This window comes from Mobula birostris, chromosome X (assembly GCF_030028105.1).
Source record: "Mobula birostris isolate sMobBir1 chromosome X, sMobBir1.hap1, whole genome shotgun sequence".
NCBI classification, from domain to species: Eukaryota; Metazoa; Chordata; class Chondrichthyes; order Myliobatiformes; family Myliobatidae; genus Mobula; species Mobula birostris.
Window position 1 is genome coordinate 5,038,225 of NC_092402.1, and position 16,585 is coordinate 5,054,809.

General features: G+C 52.2%; 1 protein-coding gene across 1 annotated transcript; it reads right to left on the bottom strand.

Moving 5' to 3' along the window:
• Positions 1–678: 678 nt before the first annotated feature.
• LOC140191314 (keratin, type I cytoskeletal 19-like) lies at positions 679–12,864 on the bottom strand. Its single transcript, XM_072248605.1, has 9 exons — positions 12,684–12,864; positions 11,795–12,465; positions 10,324–10,406; positions 8,535–8,691; positions 8,270–8,431; positions 4,601–4,726; positions 3,033–3,247; positions 1,945–2,012; positions 679–887 (listed from the first exon to the last, which is right to left on the bottom strand). The coding sequence occupies exons 2-9, from the start codon at positions 12,218–12,220 to the stop codon at positions 793–795; spliced, it is 1,332 nt and encodes a 443-aa protein (XP_072104706.1). The 5' UTR covers positions 12,221–12,465; positions 12,684–12,864; the 3' UTR covers positions 679–792.
• Between the last annotated feature and the right edge of the window lie 3,721 nt (positions 12,865–16,585).

Below are 16,585 nucleotides of genomic sequence, written 5' to 3' on the forward strand. Positions count from 1 at the left end.
CCAACGATGCGCAATAGACTTTTTTCCTTAAAATGGCACTTTTTTCTTTACTAACCCTCTGTCCAGATTAAGGAGATGTCTCGGCTTTTGCGGGGCCAGGAGTTGTTTTCCCCCACACGAACACGTGCTGGCTGAGCCCAAGGGTTACACCTATCGGACCCCTTCCTCTTCAGCCCTTCACCTTTCCCACCTGACCAGCTTATCACCTTCCAGCTGTCCTCCTTGCCCCTTCACTTCCAGTCCCGAAGAAGGATCCCAGCCCGACGCGTCAGCTGCTTGTTCATTGGCCGAAACGCTGCCCGGCCCTGACGAGTTGCTCCAGTGCTTTGTGTGCGGGTTGAAATGTGGTTTTCTAAGGGGAACATGGGGTGGGGTGGGAAAATCTTCTTCACTCCAGAGGGTGGTGAGAGTGTGGAAGGCGCAAGTGCTGGATGCATGTTCGATTGTGACACTTAAGAGAGGTTTGGATGGGTACGTGGATGGGAGCTGTATGGAGGGTTGTGGTCCTGGAGCAGTTCGATGTGATTAATAGTCCAGCAGGGACTAGATGGGCTGAAGGGCCTGTTTCTGTGGTCTATGACTCTGTAACCTCACAAGGTCTCAGCCGAGAGATGGGGTCAGTGGCTGTTTGGAAAGTGTTGGAGTACAGAACAGACTCCTCAATATGGCTGGTTTTCAAAGCCTTTATTCACGTCTCAGAGATACAGAAAGCAAAAAAACCACTAGATATCTGTTTAAAGCCGTGCACGGAAGTCTCCCCTGTCGTTTTCCAAGGCCCCTCCGCCATCTTGATTAATTCATCTCCTGCATACGAGAAGACACCACTTTCCCGTCCACAACCTTCTCCACCACGGTGAACGTCTTGGTCTGGGTTGAAACAATGGGCTCTGAAATGAAAAACAGTCAGTCAGAGATCTCACAGGACGGTCGCCTGATACAGTCACCAATCAGCAGTCACAAGACCATCAGACATAGGAGCAGATTTGGGCTATTCAGCCCATCGAGTCTGCACAGCCATCCCATCATGGTTGATTTACTATCCCTCTCAACCCCGTTCTCCTGCCTTCTCCCTGTATCCTTTGACACCCTGACTAATGAAGGATCTATCAGCCTCCAGTTTCATGAAATACTGCACGGTGAATCTGTGGGATTCGTTGCCACAGATGGCTGTGGACGTCAAGTTATTGGGGTAGACTTAAAGCAGAAATAATGCGCCTAATTCTGTTTGATGTACCAAATGATCTTAAATATACCAAATGACTTAGCCACTGCAGTTGTCTGTGGGAATGAATTTCACAGACTCACTGCCCCCAGGCTGAACAAATTCCTCCTCTTCCCTGTTCTGAAGATACATACTTGTATTCTGAGGCTGTGCCCTCTGGTCCCAGATTCCTCCACTATAGGAAACATCCTCCCCACGTCCACTCCATCTGTGTCCTCTGGTCCTAAACTCCCCCACTATAGGAAACATCCTCTCCACATCCACTCCATCTGTGTCCTCTGGTCCTAGACTCCCCCACTACAGGAAACATCCTCTCTACATCCACTCTATCTGTGTCCTCTGGTCCTAGACTCCCCCAATATAGGAAGCATCCTCTCCACATCCACTCTATCTGTGTCCTCTGGTCCTAAACTCCCCCACTATAGGAAACATCCTCTCCACATCCACTCTATCTGTGTCCTCTGGTCCTAGACTCCCCCACTATAGGAAACATCCTCTCCACATCCACTCCATCTGTGTCCTCTGGTCCTGGACTCCGCCACTATAAGAAACATCCTCTCCACATCCACTCGATCTGTGTCCTCTGGTCCTAGACTCCGCAACTATAGGAAACATCCTTTGGTCGCTGCCCGACCTGCTGAGTTCCTCCAGGATTTTGAGCGCATGACCAAACTTTCTCAGACTGACTGTGCCGTGCAGACACGGTAAGACGGCCTACTTACTTCTTTCTTCCTTAACCACCGTCTTCTGTACAGTTGACTTGCTTGACACTTGGCCAGAAGACTGACCCCTGAAAAACAAAGGAGCAGAGTGTGACCTTGCACTACGGGAAGGGCGGGGAGTGGGAGGAGGTCAAGACTTCCAATTAAATATTGCCTGCCACAGAACCTTAGCACACATCTCACATCACATCACAGGCAAAGCCCACCCCACCATCGATCAGATCTACAGGGAAGAAAATAGCATCTGTCATCAGTGACCCCCACCATCCAGACCAGGCTCCCTTGCCATTGCTACCATCAGGCAGGAGGTACAGGAGCCTCAGGACCCACACCAACAGGTTCAGGAATAGTTATTACCCCTCAACCATCAGGAAGGATGTACAGGAGCCTCAGGACCCACACCACCAGGTTCAGGAACAGTTATAGAAACCATAACCATCAGGAAGGAGGCACTGGAGCCTCAGGTCCCACACCACCAGGTTCAGGAACAGCTATGACCCTCTCAACCAACAGGCTACTGAAGCAGGTTGAAGAACTTCACTCAGCCCAACTCTGAACTACAACTCTTCCACAACCTACAGGACTCACTTTCAAGGTCTCAACAACTCATGTTCTCGGTATTAATTTACTTTTACTCAACATTTGCACGACTTGCCCTCTTTTGTATATTGTACATTTTTTAATCAGACTTTGTTATGTAGAGTTTTTCCTCTACTCGATTGTATTATTTTACTTCCTTGTCAACAGCTGAGTCTCTTCCCAGGGCAGAAATGGTAACATGAGGGGCCACACCTTTTAGGGGAGGAAACTATAGGAGCGTTGCAAAAGGTTGCGTTTCTTTTTGACAGAGAGTGGTAGGCATTTGGAATGCCCTACAGGGGCAGTGGGAGAGGCATAAGCATTTAGGGAACTGAGGAATCTCTAAGATAGGGACAGGGATAATGGGAAAATGCAGGAAGGAAGGGTTGGATTGATCTTACAGAAGGTTAGAAGCTTGGCACAACTTTGTGGGCCGAAGGGCCTGTCCTGTTCTATGTTCTAGGACTGGATTGTATTCAGGTTCGAGTCTGGCCTGGCTAATTGCTTACCCGTAGCCGCCCAGCAGCCTGCGATAGGTCTCAATTTCCGCCTCCAGTCTGCTCTTTATGTTCAGGAGCCGCTGGTACTCCTGGCTCATGGACAGGATCTTGGCGCGGAGATCGCCCAAGTCCCCTTCCAGACCGTTGATGGTCATCTGCAGATTGGCCCTCTCGCCGGAGAAGCGCATGTCAACCTCGTTCAGGTTACCCTCCAGCGAGGCAATCTGAGGGCAAGAGGTGGACGATGAGAGGGGTATTTCCAGTGACCGGGCTGCACCCACCCGAACTCCCGTCCTTCTACAGACGCGCGGTAGAGAGCATCTGAACAAACTGCATCACCGCTGGGCACGGGAACTGCCTGGCAGCACACAGGAAGACTCGACAATGGGTAGTCAAAATTACCCAACTCTACACCGGCACCAGCCTACCCACCATCCGTATACAGAAAGGTGCCGGAAACAGGGCCGGGAACATCATGAACGATCACACCCACCCTGCTCCCGGACTGTGTGTCCCACTCCTGTCACGGTGGAAGATGTGTAGCATCCACGCCAGGACCTCCAGACACAAGAAACAGTGACTTTCCAACAAGTAGTGAGGCTGATCAACACCTCCACCCAATAACCCACCCCTTCACACACCCCAATCACCCACTGACCAACCCTTCCACACCCCCAATCACACACTGACCCACCCCTCCACACCCCCAATCACCCACAGACCCACCCCTCCACACCCCCAAACACCCACTGACCCACCCCTCCACACCCCATTCACCCACTGACCCATCCCTCCACACCCCCAATCACCCACCGACCCATCCCTCCACACCCCCAATCACCCACTGTCCCACCCCTCCACACCCCCAATCACTCACTGACCCACCCCACCACACCCCCAATCACCCACTGACCCACCCCTCCATACCCCCAATCACCCACTGACCCACCCTTCCACACCCCCAATCACCCACAACAAACCCCTCCACACACCCAATCACCCACTGACCCACCCCTCCACACCCCCAAACACCCACTGACCCACCCCTCCACACCCCCAATCACCCACTGACCCACTCCTCCACAACCCCAATCACCCTCTGACCCACCCCTCCACACCCCCAATCACCCACTGACCCACCCCTCCACACCCCAAATCACCCACCGACCCACCCCTCCACACCCCCAATCACCCACTGACCCACCCCTCCACAGTCCCAATCACCCACTGACCCACCCCTCCACACCCCCAAACACCCACTGACCCACCCCTCCACACCCCCAACCCCCCACTGACCCACCCCTCCACACCCCCAATCATCCACTGACCCACCCCTCCACACCCCCAATCACCCACTGACCCACCCCTCCACACCCCCAATCACCCACTGACCCACCCCTCTACTCCCCCAGTCACCACTACTTTATTAATTCCTGTCAGAGTCACCTCATGTACAGACACTCCTGTACCCTGCGTCACTTTGCGGACATACAACCTTTGCGAATAATCAATCAATCAATCAATCAATAGCTGGGTGGCTGCCTGACCTCCCCCGCCCAGCCCGGCGGGTTACTCACAATGCTTTGCATCGTGCTCAGCTCGGTCTCCAGCCCCTGACAGCTGTGCCTCAGTTCAGTTAGTCTGGATTTCTCCCCATCGATGGCACCCGATTTGATGCTGATCTCCTGTTGCACAGCCGCAAACTGAAACAGTTGAAAGTAAATTTTTATTGTCAAACCAGACGTACCACACAACTACACTGTTGATGTCCAAAACTCGTCTGTGAAAGGTCTGTTGGGGGTGGTGCTATCGTCGGGCACGTGTCTAAAACCCCCACACTCCCCCATCCCGGGACCTACAGTAGCTCCAAAGACCTCACCCCGGGGAGAGGAAGGAAAAAATGGGATATACATCTGGGGACAACTTGAAAGACTGGGTCACAACATCGGACTCTGGTGAGCGGCTGTCAGCTGCCGATTCTGCAGTAGGGGTGATGGGCCCTCTGCGAGCCGAAGGGTTGTGGGAGCATTTGAATGATGGGGTAAGTGAAGTCATCCCCTCTGATTCATGGTTGATGGTTGAGGGGTGATAACTGTTCCTGAACCTGGTGGTGAGGATCCTGAGACTCCTGTACCTGCTTCCTGATGGCTGAGGGGCAATAACTGTCCCTGAACCTGGTGGTGTGGGTCCTGAGGCTCCTGTACCTGCTTCCCGATGGTTGAGGGGTAATAACTGTTCCTGAATCTGGTGGTGTGGGACCTGAGGCTCCTGTACTTCCTTCCTGATGGTTGAGGGGTAATAACTGTTCCTGAACCTGGTGCTGTGGGTCCTGAGGCTCCTGTACCTCCCTGATGGCTGAGGGGTAGTAACTGTTCCTGAACCTGGTGGTGTGGGGCCTGAGGCTCCCGTACCTCCTTCCTGATGGTTGAGGGGGTAATAACTGTTCCTGAACCTGGTGGTGTGGGTCCTGAGGCTCCTGTACCTCCTTCCTGATGGCTGAGGGGTAATAACTATTACTGATCCTGGTGGTGTGGGTCCTGTGGCTCCTATACCTCCTTCCTGATGGTTGAGGGGGTAATAACTGTTCCTGAACCTGGTGCTGTGGGTCCTGAGGCTCCTGTACCTCCCTGATGGCTGAGGGGTAGTAACTGTTCCTGAACCTGGTGGTGTGGGGCCTGAGGCTCCCGTACCTCCTTCCTGATGGTTGAGGGGGTAATAACTGTTCCTGAACCTGGTGGTGTGGGTCCTGAGGCTCCTGTACCTCCTTCCTGATGGCTGAGGGGTAATAACTATTACTGATCCTGGTGGTGTGGGTCCTGTGGCTCCTGTACCTCCTTCCTGATGGTTGAGGGGTAATAACTGTTCCTGAGCCTGGTGGTGTGGGTCCTGAGGCTCCTATACCTCTTTCCTGATGATTGAGGGGTAATAACTGTTCCTGAACCTGGTGGTGTGGGTCCTGAGGCTCCTGTACCTCCTTCCTGATGGTTGAGGGGTAATAACTGTTCCTGAACCTGGTGCTGTGGGTCCTGAGGCTCCTGTACCTCCCTGATGGCTGAGGGGTAATAACTGATCCTGAACCTGGTGGTGTGGGACCTGAGGCTCCTGTACCTCCTTCCTGATGGCTGAGGGGTGATAACTGTTCCTGAACCTGGTGCTGTGGGTCCTGAGGCTCCTGTACCTCCCTGATGGCTGAGGGGTAATAACTGTTCCTGAACCTGGTGGTGTGGGGCCTGAGGCTCCCGTACCTCCTTCCTGATGGTTGAGGGGGTAATAACTGTCCCTGAACCTGGTGGTGTGGGTCCTGAGGCTCCTGTACCTCCTTCCTGATGGTTGAGGGGGTAATAACTGTTCCTGAACATGGTGGTGTGGGACCTGAGGCTCCTGTACCTCCTTCCTGATGGCTGAGGGGTGATAACTGTTCCTGAACCTGGTGGTGAGGGTCCTGAGACTCCTGTACCTGCTTCCTGATGGCTGAGGGGCAATAACTGTTCTTGAACCTGGTGATGTGTGTCCTGAGGCTCCTGTACTTCCTTCCTGATGGCTGAGGGGTAATAACTGTCCCTGAACCTGGTGGTGTGTGTCCTGGGGCTCCCGTACCGTTTCCCTGATGGCAGCAGTGAGACGAGAGCATGATCTTGTTATGAAGAATATTGATAAAGCTTCCCAAGGAAGGAAATTGGGGAGAATGGGGGAGGGGGAGAGTTATGGGTACCCTCAGTGACACCTGGTAGAGTGGATAGACTTGCAACAGCGTAAAACCGTGGTTAGACAACTTTTGGAGAATTGTGTTTATTTCTGTTCATCTCATTGCGGGAAGGATGCAGAGGGAGATCCACCAGGATGCTGCTTGGATTAGAGAGGGTGCAGAGGAGGTTCAGCAGGATGCTGCCTGGATTAGAGAGGGTGCAGAAGAGATTTGCCAGGATGCTTCCTGGATTAGAGAGCATGTCTTATGATGATAGTGAGCTGGGATGTTTCTCTTTGGAGTGAAGGACGATGAGAGTAGGCTTGACAGAATTGTGCACAATGGTAAATGGCACAGATCGAGTGGACAGCCAGAGAATTTTTCCCCCCGGGTGGAAATGGCTAATACAAGGGGGCATAATTTTAAGGTGACTGGCGGAGAGCATAGGACGGGATGTCAGAGGCAACTTCTATCCGTCGGGATTGGTGGGTGCAAGGAATGTGTTACCAAGGGTGGTGGTAGAGGCAGATTTAGTAGGGACATGGAAGAAACTTATAGATTGATACATGGATGGAAGAAAAAATGGAGGAGGGATGGGTTAGTTTGATATTGGTGTAGGTGAAAAGGTTGGCACAACTTCATGGGCTGAGTGCCCTGTATTCTGCTGTAATGTTCGATGTTCTGTTGGAAAAGCTATAGTTGCCTGCTCGCTGCTGGGGAAGGTAATGGATAAATTGATTATTTGGGAACCAGTGGGATGGTTAGGGAGGAAATGTTTCTTGAATTGGGGTGGTGGGACAGAGTCTAAAGTTTGGAGACAGGACATCCAGAGAATCGTCACCGTGTCTTCCACTCAAACAGCGCAGAAAGAAGCTGATCAGCCCAGTGGCTCCAGAGGGGCAAAGTAAACCAGGAAACACATGGATATGTAGGAATCTGATTTCTCTTATGCCTTGACAACTGATCGTGTGTCAAATGTTAATTTTAAATCTACCGAAGATGACACTGCAGGATTGAGTGAGGATCAGCTGTGAAGGGATAGAACCAGCATGATGGTCTGAATGTCCTCCTCCTTTCTGTGTGGGGCTTAAACCTGGAATTCTGAGGGTGACAGGTGCGAGGGCTAGGTGTTGAGTCATCGTGTGATGGTGCAGAGATCGGGGTGGGATGACACCGTAACGGCTGACAAGGTTCTAATACATCTTGTGGGGTGGGGTGGGGGGAGCTTCAGCCGGGGTAGTTGAATTCCAACGGTGTCTCTGAGGCAGCTGCTCATTCTGCCCAAGATCTCTGACTTCACCAGTTTGCTCCGGTATTCCAAAGACAGGGCAGTACGCAAGGGCTCAGGGTAAATTGCCCTCTGTCTAGATTCGGGTTGAGAGGAAAATTGGATGGGCCATTATGAATTGGGAGAGAAGATGCCACGGGCCGAATGGCCTGAATATGCCCCTATACCCTGCGGTCACCTGGACGTGTGAACAGGTGGGTGGATGGGCCACAGGGCTCGAAGGGACCGGGAGGGCCTGTTCTGCGCGGATTCTGGGAATAAGATCCCTGTTACCTGCTGCTTGTACCAATCGTCAGCCTCTGCCTTGTTCTGGTTGACCATGGCTTCATACTTGGCCCGAATTTCTCCCAGAACCTTGAGCAAGTCCACGGAGTCTTCAGCTGTGACATCGACAGAAACATTGCCGGACATCTGGGACTTCAGGCTCCTGAGCTCCTGCAGGAAGGAAGAATACGCAGCGATTTCACCCTCTGATTCTCGGCAGTGACACGGAACAGAAACGACTCACAATGTTTGGGCAATTATGCCCATTGCTTACATCTTCGTGGTTTTTCCTGATGTAAATGAGCTCCTCCTTCAGGTTCTCAATCTCGGTCTCCAGCTGGCTCTTCATGAGGGTGAGGTTATCCAACATCGTGCGCAGACCATTGATATCGTTCTCAACGGACATCCTGATGGACAACTCAGTTTCAAACCTATCGAGATGGGAAAAGAGCAGGACATTTTGGTCATCGGTGGCTAGGGCTGAAGTCGTTAAGCTTTTCCTGCACCAAACTATACAAGATATCTGGGCCTGCACTCACAGGAATTCAGAAGAATGAGGGGTGACTTCATTTAAACGCATCGAATGGTGAAAGGCCGAGATAGAGTGGATGAGGAGAGGATGTTTCTTATCGGGGAGGAGTCTAGGATCAGAGGACACAGATAGACTGGATGTGGAGAGGATGTTTCCTATAGTGGGGGAGTCTAGGACTAGATGACACAAATAGAGTGGATGTGGAGAGGATGTTTCTTATAGTGGGGGAGTCTAAGACCAGAGGACACAGATGGAGTGGATGTGGAGAGGATGTTTCCTATAGTGGGGGAGTCTAGGACCAGAGGGCACAGATAGAGTGGATGTGGAGAGGATGTTTCCTATAGTGGGGGAGTCTAGGACTAGAAGACACAGACAGAGTGGATGTGGAGAGGATGTTTCCTACAGTGGGGGAGTCTAGGACCAGAGGACACAGATAGAGTGGATGTGGAGAGGATGTTTCCTATATTGGGGGAGTCTAGGATCAGAGGACACAGATAGAGTGGATGTGGAGAGGATGTTTCCTATAGTGGGGGAGTATAGGAGCAGAGGGCATGGGCTCAGAATACAGGAGCATCCTTTTGGATGGGAGATGAGCCCCCCATTTCTATCCTGTTTTCCACCCCTATGCTTGGACGAAGAACAAAAACATTTGCTCCAGAGGGGCTCACGGTGAAGCATTAAAAAATATGGGATCCAGAGGGGGACAGCACTGGAAATGAAGTCGGAGGTTTGAGCGGAGATTGGTCGACAACCCCTTTGTTAACTCATTACATGCCAAACCTCTGAATTCGCTGCATACTATAACAGAGAGGCAGGAAAGCTGTTAGAATCTGGAGCAAAAAGAAACACAAGGTGCTGGTCAAGCAGCATCTGTGGAGGAAGTTTTATGTTAACGATAGTCTATGTCATTTTCAACCACACAAGACACTCTGCAGATATTGTAAATGCAGAGCAAACCACACACACAGAATGCTGGACAAACTCAACAAGTTGGGAGGCATCTGTGGAGAGGAATAAAGAGTTTTGATTTCTCTCCATAGATGCTGATTGACTTGCTGAGTTCCTCCAGGAGAGACAGTGCAGTATGTGTCTGTCTGTCTGTGAGCCGATGCATGTCTGAGCGCCTGTGTCTGCTCTTCTCTGTTCCCAAGAGGGGGAAAAGGAAACTTCCAATTGTTAGATTGAGATCTCTGTCAGTGTTTCACATGCCAAGTTTGTTCGGATACCAGTGTCACTGGAAAGGGTGAGCCTTTTATAATATTATTCCAGTTTTTTTTTTGCGGGGGGGAGGGAGGGGGAGAATACGGTGGGTCTACTTCCCGTTTCTTTGCCCCACACTCCAGTCCAGTAGCTGGCGGTAATGGACCTTATTCTGGTCCGCCAGTCGCCATTAAACTTCCGGAGAAGAAGACGACGACCTGGAGGACTCAGTTGGTCCATTGTCCGCCCTTCAGCGGAAGGGAGAGGGGCCGGAGGAGGCAGACGCGGTCAGTTGGACCCCTATACTCGCATCGGCAGGCTCGGTACTAACTTGGCTTTGAAGTCTTCCGCCGCCAGTTTGGAGTTGTCCACCTGGAGCATGATTCCGGAGTTGGCCAGGATCAAGTCGTTGATCTGTGGGAGACAGGAGGTGGAAGTGTACCAGATGGAGCAAGGGGGACGTGGGGAACCACAGGCACACCGTCCCGCCCGCTTCTGGTTTGCAAGGTTAAACTTAAACCCCTCAACCCCAACCTCTCTCCTCCCAGCCCCCGTCTATCTCAAGGCTACCTCTTCCTCCACCAGCCCCTCCCTCCTCCACCCTGCCCTCCCCTCCGCCCTCTCCACCAGCCCCTCCCACTCTCTCTCTGTCTCCTCCACCCCGCCCGTCCCCCTTTCGCCTTCGATCCCCTTTTCCACGTGGATTTTCCCGGTTTCTTCCCGCATCGCACAGACATGAATCGACGGCCCGCTACGTTGACCCGTTTCGATGGCCGTGCGAGAAGTAAAGTCAATCCTTCACCCCCCTGCCCCGGCCCTTCCCCATTCCTTCCCTCGCACCTAACGTTCTCCTCTCTGCGGAGGGCACGGCCTCAGACCAGAGGATAGAGGCGAGGAGGAATTTCTTTGGCCGGGGTTGGTGGCGAATGTGTAGAACTCGTTTACTACGGGCGGCCGCAGACAGGTTGGATAGTCTTCAAGCGGGAGGTCCTCAGGGGCGGCGAGGCGCCCCTTTCCCTCCGCCAGCCCGCGGGGTCACCTTTGGGCAAGGTGGTTAGCCCACCTTGCCCCCCTCCCCACATCCACCGTGTCCACATGAAACCGTGAGATCAGGTGGTGGACGGTCGTATGAGCAGTCGATGCCGGTCACAAGTGCTGGTGATGTGACCACTGACGCCAGGCAGACAATCTCTGAAGAGTATTGGTAATGGCCGGGGGTGGGGTTAGGGGCGCCCATCTCGTAAAGGCAATGGCCAACCACCTCTGTAACTTCGCCAAGATGCATTTGAGAGGGACAGAAGATTAGCCAGACTGGAATGGCGGCCCACACTCGATGGGCTGAATGGCCCCGTTCTGGTCGGGTGTCTAATGGCCAACCTCCTCGCACCCTGACATCTCCCCGCCTCCCCCGGCACACACACACACACACACACACTCACACACACACACTCACACATACAAACACACACACAGACTCACACACACACACACTCACACACACACACATACACACTCACACACACACACACACACACACTCACACACCACACACACACACTCACACACACACACACACACAGACTCACTCACACATACACACACACACACACCACACACACACACACACACAAGCACACACACACACACACACACACACACACACACACTCACACACACCACACACACACACACACACACACACACACACACACACACACACACACACACACACACACACACACACAAACACACACACTGACAATCACTGGGGGGAATGGGAGTTGCTTTTTCCGGGCTCTTACCTGGTCGCGAAGGCCCTTGATGGTGGCCCAGCACTCGCTGTAGTCGCGGGTGGTGGAACCCGCCTGTTGGTAGTACTCCCGGATCTGAAGCTCCAGTTCGGCGTTGGACTTCTCCAGGGAGCGCACCTGGTCCAGGTACGTCGCCAGCCGGTCGTTCAGGCCCTGCATGGTCTGCTTCTCGTTCAGCAAGGCGGCGGAGGAGATGCTGTACCCGCCGCCGGACGCGCTGCTGAACCTGCTGCCGAACCCGCCGCCGGATCCGTACACCATGCCGGCGCCCAGGGCTGAGCCCAGGCCGTAGCTGGAGGCTCGGCTCTGGCCGAAGCCGTACATACTGCCTCCCCGCATGCTTGAGGAGACCCCGGACATGCTGCGGGACCCCCAGCTCTGACCGCCGCTGCTGCTGCTTCTGAAGCTGGTCTGCATCTTGTTCCTCAGGCCTTACACCGAGCCACTGGTGTGCGGCCACCTCCTTCTCGCCTCTTTATATCCTCATCCCGAGCCGGGCCACCGCCCAGAGAGAGAGAGGGAGTTAAAAAAAAAGCGCTGGGCGTGGAGCGGGACCGCCGCCTGGGGCTCCTTGGAGGGTCTCGAGTTACGGGGGACACACCCAGAGTCCGGAACCCACGATCCCGCCGCCTCCCACGGCCGCGGAGCAGATCTGATCCATTCTGGAGGAGAGAGAGACAGAAAGTTTCTCCAAATTTAATTGTTCAAGTGCAAATGTGTAATTGTCGTTCAACCACTCTTCCGAAATCAGCCAAGCCCACAGCGTTCCTCCGGGACCCGGGGGGGCAAAACAGGTTACCGACACGTACACAGCATAAAGTTAACGACGGCGGGAAAGCACACGGTTATAACATACAATGATATATTTAAAAATAATGACCGGTGTGGGGTTTGGTTCAACATTAATCGATCCCTGTAGCAGTGCCGGTGAAGGTGCCAGTAACAGCGGGGAAACCCGCCCTCGTTCTCAGTCCCTGCGAGTCAGTCGGGTGTATTGGATTTCAGAGAGAGATTTCAGACAGCGAGCTGAGGGTCAGCGGATTTACAACGGTGGGAGTGTCGGGGGAGCGAGGAGGGAGGGAGACAACTGTGTTGATGTCTTCCGCTTCTGTAGTGGGAGGGGCCGAGTTGAGTGAGGAAGACCCCCTCCCAAGTATTGCCGTAGCCCTTTTCTCACTGTTACCGTCAGGGAGGAGGTACAGAAGCCTGAAGACACACACTCAGCGATTCAGAAACAAATTTCACGACACATGCCGGCGATAATAAAGTGATTCTGAATGGCAAATGGGCTCTTGGCTTTAAATAATCCCAGTCATTCAACACCACTTTCAACAGTGAGTTCCCGGCGGTGAGGGAGCTGGTCCTGCAGCGTGCTTTGGAGAGCGGGTTGGGGTGGGGGAACGAAGGAGGAAGGGCATGGCGAGACACTGAAGGTGTCGCGGTCACACAGCGCAAACTCCAGTTGGTGACGGCGACTTGGTCCGCTGGACCCGGACTACCGAGGTCGGGAGTGGGGAATTGTCCCAGCGCAACGGCTCCCCCCCCCCCCACTTTTAAAAACTACCCCGCACAGGTTCCACTCTGTCATTGGATTCTTCAGAAAGCCTACAGAACACCACTTAACGCGTTCAGTATGAATGTGAGACGGAGAAGGCTTTTCAGGGTCTATTCTTGTCCTGGTGAGGGGTCTCGGCCCGAAACGTCGACTGTGCATTCCTCTCCATAGATTCTGTCTGACTTGCTGAGTTCATCCAGCATTTTGTGTGTGTTATTCTTGTAAAGTTTCAAATGATGAATGAAGTGTACTTTAATTAAAAATAGTTGTGGGATGTAACAACGACGGGAGGTCAGGGAGAGGAACGGACAAGGAACCAGCGTTTAAAGGGCGAAAGACTTTTCCCGGCAGAAACCCAGTGTGGGTGTGGGGGAGGGAGAGGGTGTGGGGCGACGCAGCTCCCGTCCCGTTGATAGTGGATGTACGGTCAGTTGTTAATTTTAAAACGGGTCACCGGCACATTTTGTTGAGAGGAGGCGGGAGGAGATCTGTCGGCCAGTTCGGTTCCTTCAGCTTGTCAGAGCCGGGGGTGGGAGTGGTGACAAGCCCCCTTTATGGATTAAATGCTCCCAATGGCTTTCCTCTCAAACAGCCTCTGACAACCAAGTCATCTCCCGGCCTTCACGTGTGGTTTAGCAACTAAGCCCGGCGGAACCGTGTCTACCGACAGGAGAAGGGGCAAAGGCGGTTTATCGGCGCCTTAAAACAAGTTGCTCCGGCAGATGGGGCTCGTCAGCCGCTGTTGGCAGCTCACCTTGGAGAAAGAAAACTCTGATCTCAAATCTCCCGCTGTCTTGCGGCTGTACCCAATGATGGGACGGCTTCGGAAGTAAACCCCGAGGGGAAAAATCCGGAGCTGGAGACCTACGCTGACGGGCCAGGGTGTATCGGTCTCTGCCGCTCCTGCGTGGAGAGACAGGGAGCCTGGCGCACCGACAGCAGATCAGCCCTGGCTCGCGTACTGGCGTGTCACGTAGACAGCCGGGGGACGCAACATTCATGGGCGACCCCGAGCGACAGTTCTTCAGAGTGTGGGTGCTCCGTCAACCGGGACTACGGCTAATGGTAGTAACCCACCCCCCACCACACACTCTGGGAGGATGCAGTCGCACACATAATGCTCCCCTCCCGCCGCCCGCCGCTGCCACAGCGTCCCGATCTGCTGAACTACAAGTCCCAAAGCCTCCAGCGATAATGATACTGCTTTTGACAAAGTAAAATAAGAACTGAACTGACAAATTACCAAAAAAAACAATCATTATGTAACCACGAATGCCCTCAGATTAACACTTCCTGGGACGGGCACAGGCACAGTTCAGTGGCAAAGCGTCACTTACCAAAGTCTTGTTTTAAAATACAAACTCACAAAAGACACCACACCTTGCTATAATTACAAGCCTGATCCAGATTTAGAGTCAGAATCTGGCAAACTATATTGTGACCAATCAGTTATTACAGATAGGACAATCCATAGTAACTGTCTGTATATGATATTACAGGATAAACTAGCAAGAAGAACTTGTTTAATAGATATAGCCATTCCAAGCACACATAACATACAGAAATCAATCAGTGAAAAACACCAGAAATATAGTGAATTAAAAGAGGAAATTGAAAGGCTATGGAATATGAACAGGATATACATTGTCCCAGTAGTAATAACTCCAACTGATATCATCCCAAAGTCACTACGCAATAGCATTAAACAGTTATGGCCACACAATAATATCCATAAAATCTTCAGAAAGCCAAAATACTAAACACCACTAGAATAGTCTGAAAGTTCCTCGCAATTCAAAAATGAGTGTACTTGGCTGTGCCCTTAACTCAGCTTTTACCAACCTGAGCTGAGAAAGAAAACAAACAACCTTGTTATGGAGCATGCTCCCTACAGATGATGTAGTTCACTGTGTTTCACAATGTGATAAGGTACAAACATTGAAATAAAAGAGAAAAAGCGGTTATCTAAAGGCAAGGTTAAATAAATCAGAATCAGGTCTAATATTACCGGCATATGTTGTGAAATTAACTTAGCGGCAGCAGTACAATGCAATACATGATAATATAGAAAAAATAAATAACTGAATTGCAGTGAGTATATATATATATATATTAAGTAGTTAAATTAAAAATAGCATAAAAACAGAAATAATAAAAATAGTGAGTTAGTATTCATAGGTTCACTGTCTATTCAGAAATTGAACGGCAGAGGGGAAGAAGCTGTTCCTGAATCGTTGAGTGTGTGTCTTCAGGCTCCTGTACCTCCTCCCGGATGGCAGAGGGGAAGAAGCTGTTCCTGAATCGTTGAGTGTGTGTCTTCAGGCTCCTGTACCTCCTCCCGGATGGCAGAGGGGAAGAAGCTGTTCCTGAATCGTTGAGTGTGTGTCTTCAGGCTCCTGTACCTGCTGCCTGATGGAAGAGGGGAAGAAGCTGTTCCTGAATCGTTGAGTGTGTGTCTTCAGGCTCCTGTACCTGCTGCCTGATGGAAGAGGGGAAGAAGCTGTTCCTGAATCGTTGAGTGTGTGTCTTCAGGCTCCTGTACCTCCTCCCGGATGGCAGAGGGGAAGAAGCTGTTCCTGAATCGTTGAGTGTGTGTCTTCAGGCTCCTGTACCTCCTCCCGGATGGCAGAGGGGAAGAAGCTGTTCCTGAATTGTTGGGTGTGTGTCTTCAGGCTCCTGTACCTGCTGCCTGATGGAAGAGGGGAAGAAGCTGTTCCTGAATCGTTGAGTGTGTGTCTTCAGGCTCCTGTACCTGCTGCCTGATGGAAGAGGGGAAGAAGCTGTTCCTGAATTGTTGAGTGTGTGTCTTCAGGCTCCTGTACCTGCTGCCTGATGGAAGAGGGGAAGAAGCTGTTCCTGAATCGTTGAGTGTGTGTCTTCAGGCTCCTGTACCTCCTCCCTGATGGCAGAGGGGAAGAAGCTGTTCCTGAATCGCTGAGTGTGTGTCTTCAGGCTCCTGTACCTCCTCCCTGATGGCAGAGGGGAGGAAGTTGTTCCTGAATTGTTCAGTGTGTGTCTTCAGGCTCCTGTACCACCTGCCTAATAGCAGAGGGGAAGAAGCTGTTCCTGAATCGTTGAGTGTGTGTCTTCAGGCTCCTGTACCTCCTCCGTGATGGCAGAGGGGAAGAAGCTGTTCCTGAATCGTTGAGTGTGTGTCTTCAGGCTCCTGTACCTCCTCCCTGATGGCAGAGGGGAAGAAGTTGTTCCTGAATTGTTCAGTGTGTGTC